At 43.4% G+C, this 7764-nt stretch overlaps 1 protein-coding gene across 2 annotated transcripts in view; it reads left to right on the plus strand.

The window, feature by feature from the left end:
- Window positions 1-7524, plus strand: part of LOC139199709 (von Willebrand factor A domain-containing protein 5A-like) — an 8469-nt gene extending 945 nt beyond the window's left edge. The window contains exons 4-20 of one of the 2 annotated variants that reach the window (XM_070828821.1): window positions 91-313; window positions 1191-1366; window positions 1459-1573; window positions 1695-1870; window positions 1961-2049; window positions 2143-2287; window positions 2624-2703; window positions 2799-2913; window positions 3019-3177; window positions 3289-3392; window positions 4799-5022; window positions 5119-5196; window positions 5292-5369; window positions 5620-5676; window positions 5886-6034; window positions 6515-6638; window positions 6753-7524. In XM_070828821.1, the coding sequence (XP_070684922.1) occupies window positions 91-313; window positions 1191-1366; window positions 1459-1573; window positions 1695-1870; window positions 1961-2049; window positions 2143-2287; window positions 2624-2703; window positions 2799-2913; window positions 3019-3177; window positions 3289-3392; window positions 4799-5022; window positions 5119-5196; window positions 5292-5369; window positions 5620-5676; window positions 5886-6034; window positions 6515-6638; window positions 6753-6832 (2172 nt within the window). In that variant the 3' untranslated portion in view covers window positions 6833-7524. The remainder of the gene's footprint in view (window positions 1-90; window positions 314-1190; window positions 1367-1458; window positions 1574-1694; window positions 1871-1960; window positions 2050-2142; window positions 2288-2623; window positions 2704-2798; window positions 2914-3018; window positions 3178-3288; window positions 3393-4798; window positions 5023-5118; window positions 5197-5291; window positions 5370-5619; window positions 5677-5885; window positions 6035-6514; window positions 6639-6752) is intronic. The other variant, XM_070828822.1, reaches the window with a different exon arrangement.
- The last annotated feature ends 240 nt before the right edge of the window (window positions 7525-7764 follow it).

Consider the following 7764-nt stretch of genomic DNA (forward strand, 5'->3'; position numbering starts at 1 on the left):
GGATGGACAGGAAAAGCCTCAGTCGCTACAATGGAGGGTGAAAAACACAGTGAATGTTACTCCCATGTGTCATCTGTGTCTGTGCTCCAGGCCCGTGAGGAGTATGATGACGCTCTGAGCTCCGGTCAGCAGGCCTTCCTGTTGGAGGAGAGCGAGCAGAGTCCTGATGTATTCTCTCTGAGTGTGGGCAGCCTGCCTCCAGGAGAGAGCGCCTCCATCAGGCTGGAGTACGTCACTGAGCTGGCTGTGCAGGCCGACGAGGGGCTGAGGTTTAGTCTGCCTGCTGTGCTCAACCCTCGCTACCAGCCTCAGGGTAGGAGAAGCAACCTACGCTATCACAAGGAGCCTTTCAGCATCATCTCTGTGGCTATTTAGCATTTGCACTGCAAAAGCTGTATTTAAAATAAAGAAAAGAAAAGTGTAATGCACTTTTTGTAGCCAGTTCTAGGAGCCTGAGAAAGTTGACAAAATTTGTTTTCATATAAACATCCATTGGGCTTTGTCTGACATTTCAGCCTTGCTAGTGCTCTTGGGATGGACATGTCAGCCATTTGGTCCAGACTGAAATATCCCACCAATTATTTGATGGCTTGCCATGGAATTTTGAAGTCCCCCATAGGTTGCTGCTAGTGCTACCAGCAGACTTAGACTTTCTTTATTGATCCCCATAGGGGGAAATTCGCAGGTTGACAGCAGGTTGACATTTTTGCCTTTCAGTGAAGTGTCTTGATTTAGAGGTGCAGTGTGTGGGGTTCAGTGGCATCTAGGGGCGAGATTATTAAGAGATTATTAAGTATAAATATAACTCAAATTTACAACACAAAATGGTTAGCCAACACCAGCAACCACTTTTTTTTGCCTTCTAACCGATGCATTTGTGCCACCAAATTCAAGCTGATAAATCAGTGTCAAAACACAAAAAAACCTGGATGTTGTCCGTTCTGGGCTACTGTAGAAACATGGTACAACCTGGTGGATGCACACCATATGTAGATATAACAGATTCATTCTAAGTTAATGAAAACACAATGATTCTTAGATTCAGGTAATGATAGACTGATGAAAACATAATTTTTACATTCACATTAATTGCAATGATATATTATATTCAATTTCTACAAACAGATCCCCCTAAATCCTACACACTACATTTTTAATGCTCTTAAGTCAAAGCATTTCTAATTTTACAGGAAACGGAGGTGGTGAAGGTGCCAGTGTCCAGGTGACCTCTGTTCCAGCCTCTCTGGTGCCCTACAGTCTGTCTTTCTCTGCCCGAGTGTCCTCTCCTCGTCCAGTCTCTAAAGTAGAGTCCAGCTCTTCTCTGGAGCCTCTCCAGTACCTCAACCCAGAACAAACCCAGGCCACGGTAGGCAGAGTCAGAGCTAGAGTGTCTGCTGAGTGTGGTTCTTCCTCTGTATTGATGTGATAAATGACTTTCTTTATATTTGTGGACTGCAGGTGAAGTTGGCTGCAGGACACAAGTTTGACCGAGATGTTGAACTGCTGATATACTACAAAGACGCCCACCAGCCCACTGCTGTGGTGGAGGCAGGACAGGCCTCAGCCAAGCCTGGTGAGAGCACGTTAGGGAAGCTGTTACTTTGATAAAAAGAAGCTCATTACTTTCAAACCGATTTGAATGTAATTGAATTAACATTTGTGTGTGCGTTTTTCTGTCCCTCTCTGTGTTTCAGGCACTCTGATGGGTGATCCAGTGGTGATGGTGAGCCTGTACCCTGAGTTCCCCCAGGCTGTGATGTCTTCAGTGGCCTCACGTGGAGAGTTTGTGCTCTTATTGGATCGATCCGGAAGTATGAGTTCACATATGAACAGTAGAGGGACTTATCAGACTCGCATTGACAATGCCAGGGTAATCAGTGTGTGTTAATTCTCTCATAAAATCATCCATAGTGTTCCTCTCAGACTGTGACCTTCACTGTCTTTTCTCTCTTCCCTTCAGGACACTCTGCTGCTCCTGCTGAAGAGTTTACCAATGGGCTGCTACTTCAACATCTACAGCTTTGGCTCCAGATATGAGCACATCTTCCCGTAAGTCACTCTCTCATTTCACTCAGTCCAACAGATTTGTTCCTGTCTTTAGTTTTAATGATCGAATGAGTTTATGAATTTGTGTGATGGTAGTCAGAGTGTGGAGTACAGCCAGGAGACCATGGAAGAGGCTCTGAAGAAAGTTAAGAAGATGGGTGCTGATCTGGGAGGAACAGAGATCCTTGAGGCCCTCAAACATATTTACCGCCAGCCGTGCATCCCCAGTCAACCAAGACAAGTAACACACACACACACACACACACACACACACACACAAACACTAGCGAAACTAGCGACTGAGACCCTAAAATTATTAGGAAAATGTTTACTGAGGTAAAAAACCCATTGAGAAGTGGGCTCATTTTCTCATAGACATTCATTTGGACTTCTTGTTGCAACCAGCAGAGTCTCCCCCTGTTCGTCATTAGAAAGAATGCAGCTTTAAGGTACTTCAGCATTGGCTTCACTTTTCAGATCCGGAAGCAACGTCCTCTTTTTTCCTTTACAGTCTATGATAATTATACACTCAGTGATGTTATGTAAGTTTGAATGCTATGTGAACTCTCCTCCCCAGCTGTTTGTCTTTACCGACGGAGAGGTGACCAACACCAAAGAAGTTCTAGATCTGGTGAAGAAGAATTCAGGTTCCCACAGGTGAAACTACAAAAACACAACAAAAACCCAGAATATGTCCCATGTTCTAATGTTCTAGTTCTGTGTGGGTTAAAAACTGAACTGCTGTATTGCAGGTGTTTCTCTTTTGGGATTGGGGAGGGGGCCAGCTCTGCTCTTATCAATGGGTTGGCCAAGGAAGGAGGGGGTCACGCTCAGTTCATCACAGGGACCGACAGGATGCAACTCAAAGTAAGAAAGACATTTAACATTTTAAAGCTCTCAAATTAATGTACTCGGTCAGAAATCATGGTATAATAACCCACTGAACATTTTGTAAATATTCTTATTCGTCAGGTGATGCAGTCACTGAGATTTGCCCTGCAGCCGGCGGTGGAGAAAGTCTCCATCACATGGGATGTGCCAAAGGGAGTCTCTGTCACCGTCCTCTCTCCACTGATCACAGCACTTTTTCAGGGTCAAAGATCACTGATGTATGCACAGCTCAGTGGGCAGGCAGGAGCAGCAGCATCTTATAGTGAAATACTTCTCTCATATATGTTTTTCCTATCAGGTGTGTGATTGTGACAATTAACATGTTTTCTAACTCTGTAATGCTTTTTTCAGAGTTCAGAGGCAGCAGAGGGCTCTGTGACGGTCAAGTACAGCCTGGCAGGTCTTCCCTCTCAGAACCAGCTCCACTTTGATCTCAGACCTGCAGAGGACACTGGGTAAAAACAGACTTTTGTTCAGACTTCATTATTATTCACCGAGTTATGTTGAGTTTAATTTAATTATTTAGGTAAGATAGAATAAAAACAGCCAAGAGGCGAGAAACACGGCTTCGAGTGAGTCTCCAGTGGCTGACACCACAATGTGGAGAACGGCTTTAAATATAATCATTCAAAGAATACTGGAGACCAAACTGTGAAGTCAATATATACTGTAGGTATTTATGTTACATAAAACATCTAGTAATTATCCAAACCACAATAGGTTTTGATCTTTTTTTTCCATTATCTTCAAATGAAATCAAGAAGGCTGCATACATTTAATTAAACGGCCCTTCTACATGTAAACTGTGATGCACAGTGATGAAAAGGAAGAGAAGAATCCATGCAGCAATAATGTTAGTTCTTTATATAGTGATGCTAGCAATCTGTTTAATAATAATGATAATAATAACAATGAGTCAATTCATATAGCACCTTTAAAAGTCAAAGTTACAAAGTGCTTAACAATAGAAACAGATAATAGAAGTAAATATGATCCAGAATTTAAGCAAGAACCTTTACTGACAGGGTATATGGCGTTAGCGGCACAAAACAACAGGTGGATCAGTAAAAGGTGCAGAAATACAGATAGTAAAGCTCAGTGCTCTGCACCAGATCTCAATTACCAGTCCAGTTTCCTTACACACTTATTCAGAGCTGAGTGCCCAAACCATGAAGTCAGTAGGAAGAAATAAACAATACTAATAATTATAGAGGAACTCTCTGAGGATAAACTGCTTAGTTAATGAATGGATGACAGTTAACAGCTATTGATGACATGTTTAATAGGACCTGATGACCAACACAGTAGGGCAGCATGGTGGTGGTCTTTCTGTGTGGAGTTTGCATTTTCTCCCCATGCTAGCGTGGGTCCTCTCCGGGTACATGCACATTAGGTTAATTGGTAACTCTAAATTGCCCGTAGGTGTGAGTGTGAGTGTGAAAGGTTGTCTGTCTTTATATGTGGCCCTGTGATTGGCTGGCGACCAGTCCAGGGTGTACCCCGCCTCTCGCCCAAAGTCAGCTGGGATTGGCTCCAGCTCCCCCGCGACCCTGACGGATAAGCTGTATAGAAAATGAGATGAGATGAGACCAACACAGTTAATATCGTTTTTGATATTGTGAAAGTGTTTATTCAACGATCTTGTGAATCTGCTGCCAAAAACATGATGTTTATGTCATCAAGAGCAAACCAAACACTTGTGCAGCGACAAGAGAACACTGCTCAAATTCATTCAATCATTGCAACAGTAATGTGTGCTGGGTTAGAGGACACGCTGGTATCGAAAATGGACCAATGGAGGAAAAAAAAGAATGAGGGTCAATCTGTGTGCAAATGTGTTCCCCCTCTCTCCTGTCTGCAGACTAACATTCCACAGGTTGGCGGCTCGGACTCTGATCCGCTCCCTGGAGACGGAGGAGAGAGAGGATGGAGGATGGCGAGATAGAGAGGTGACAAAGAAGAAGGTTGTGGATCTCAGCGTCCAATCAGGAGTGAGCAGTGCCTTCACTGCCTTCGTTGCTGTCAACAAAGGGGACGGAGAGGTGATTCAAGGACCTCTGGTGCGCAGGAATGTTCCAGCACCCAGTGAGTAGATCCAAGAAAATGGTCGAAATGACCAGAAAGGCCATTTACCATTCATGTGATGTCTTGACCTCGCATCTCTTTTTGATCTCTTTTAAGTGCTGATGAAAGTCAGCGGTTATGAATTCAGGAGCCATTATGTTGATTATGATGATGATGATGCTGATTCAATATCTTGTAAGTAAACACTAAACACCCTCACACACACACACACACACGCTAAAAATGAGTTGCTTCCAGTGGCATGATATTTTATCATTTTCCCCAAAAAGCTTTGTTGCAGCGATCACATAAGCGAGAGTTTCTTGTTGCTCGCGGCCGGCCTCTGCCGACGTTTGCAGATGATATCTGTAAGTTGAAACACACATGATGAGTTGTTGTTACATGGACTGTACATGGTTTATCATAATATATCCAACCCCAGCCTGTTAAACGGGTGGAGGCTGTAATTTCGGTAGAGATTTGGTAAAGATAAAACTAAAATGGTTCAGTAATGTTTTTGGTGCTGTGGTTTATACTGTACAATTACAGCTGAAGTTCCCTGTATTGACTGTTGCTGAGTTTGTGTAACGTTCTTCTTCTCGTTTTCTCTTTAATCAGTGGACATGAAGGTCAATTTAACATCTGGTGCCGACGACCTTCCATGTAGCTTGGACAGTAAGTAACAAGGAGTTTATTGAAGATATAGTACATTTGGTGACTTTTATATCAAAGCTCAAACTTTGTATTTGTCCTGTCCTTTTGTCTGAATCATGTCACATTTCTAAGTGTGGTAATAACATGTCAATATAGGCAGAAATGAAAATAAAGAATGCTCCAAATGCGTACCGGTATGATTTTTGTTCTTGCTTTGATATTCTCCTCAGAAAAAAACTCACCCAAACAGCCTCGCAGAGACCCCCTCCTGCAGCTGGTCTCCCTGCAGGAGGCGTCTGGCTGCTGGGTGCTGGATCCAGCTTTGGCTGCTGCGCTGGGAAAGACCAGCGAGGAGGTGGAAAACTCAAAACCTGCATCGGTGGGTCACTGTCAAATATATATATATACATATAATATAAGATAAACTGATAATGGGACATATTGGAAACCAGATTTCATGACACGGTTTAGATACAGAACAAAGGAAGTAAGAAAACATATGGAACCAATTCAACATAACAAACCAAAGCAACAGTTTAGAATAAAGAACAGCCAAACAAAAGATGCATCAGTACATTTAAAAAAAGAGTTGAAATCGAGGAGCTAAATACTGGTGGTACTGAAGCCCCTGAGCACCCACTGAGCTGGCACCAATATATTATACAGTAACCACCTGGCTGCACAATGCATTTGCCATACCAGTCGAACATTCAAGGCAAAGAGTTCAAGTGTCTTATTCTATTGTTATTGCATTTATCAGAATTTCCCCTTTGTGCTGTTTCTTTTTTACTCTCTTAGATCTCTTTCTCCTGTCATACCCGTTACATGTATTTTGTTTTCCTGTGATTCGGTGAATTAGGTGAACCAGGAAGTGTGGGCCACCAGTCTGGCTCTGATCTGGCTTCATGGTTTCAAGATGGATGCTCAGGAAGAGTGGGAGCTTCTGGCCATGAAGGCTGTGTCATGGCTCCGTGCTCAGAATGGTAATAACCACAGTAATAAGTGCTGATCTGTTGTTTCTAACAGTGTGTGCTGGTTAAAATCAGCTGTTTGCCCACACTGAGTGTCTCACTGATGACTTGTTTTGTGTTTTCCAGCATCGTGTGTGACAGAGTGTGTGGAAGCTGGAAATGCACTGTTGGGGTGCAACGTGCAGAGAGACGCCCTGGGGCTCTGAGGTTTTTATTAAAGTGGCTTCTCTTCAGGATTCACTCCAAACCTGCACCTCGTAACAACTGAATCCTGCTGTACATTTTTTTATTTGGCAATTCCTCTTTTTTACGACATGTTTTTATGTTTATTGAGCTTTTAAAATTCATAATGATTGTAATTCAATTCAATTCAATTCAATTCAATTTATTTGTATAGCCCAATATCACAACAGTGTCCCACAGTGCTTTACAAAGTTCACTGAAATAAACAAGTGTAAGCGAACAAACAATCTAATAAAGAGTCCAGCAGTCGATGAGGCCAATGGATCAGTCCGATGGATCAGTCCGAGGTATCACCTGCCCTTTATGACCCTCCTTCTTCGGGAAGGAAAAACTCAAAAAACCCAGTGGGAAAAGAGAAACCTCCGGGAGCGCCACAGTGAAGGAGAGATCCAGCTCCCAAGGACGGACAGGCTGTGGCTGATGGAGAACCACATCAGCGGGACCAGGACCAGGATCCATAGGAACCAGGGAACCACATCAGCAGAACCAGGACCAGGATCCACAGGAACCAGAGAACTACATCAGCGGGAACCGGGACCAGGACCCACAGGAACCAGAGAACCACATCAGCAGTAACTGTAGAAATGCTACTCAGAAAAGCACAAAATGGTTACTTGAAGTGAAATTGTGTCTACAACAACTGAAAATTAAACTTGGAGCTCAAAAGAAAATGAGTATTAATGGCTTAATGAGAGACTTCACGCCTGCACTTTTCATCGTGCTGTAAAAACTGTGTGACAGCCGGCGTCTGTGCACTTTAGCCAACATCATGCAAATCAAACCTTGAGCTGTCACTAGGTGGTGATGATGTGCACCCTTTGAGGACCTAAACGCACCTCTGTTGCTGTCTCACCTACAGTCCTGTCAGCCTCAGCTCTGCCCTGATCACATCCAC

The sequence above is a fragment of the Pempheris klunzingeri genome, chromosome 4 (genome assembly GCF_042242105.1).
Source record: "Pempheris klunzingeri isolate RE-2024b chromosome 4, fPemKlu1.hap1, whole genome shotgun sequence".
Taxonomy (NCBI): domain Eukaryota; kingdom Metazoa; phylum Chordata; class Actinopteri; order Acropomatiformes; family Pempheridae; genus Pempheris; species Pempheris klunzingeri.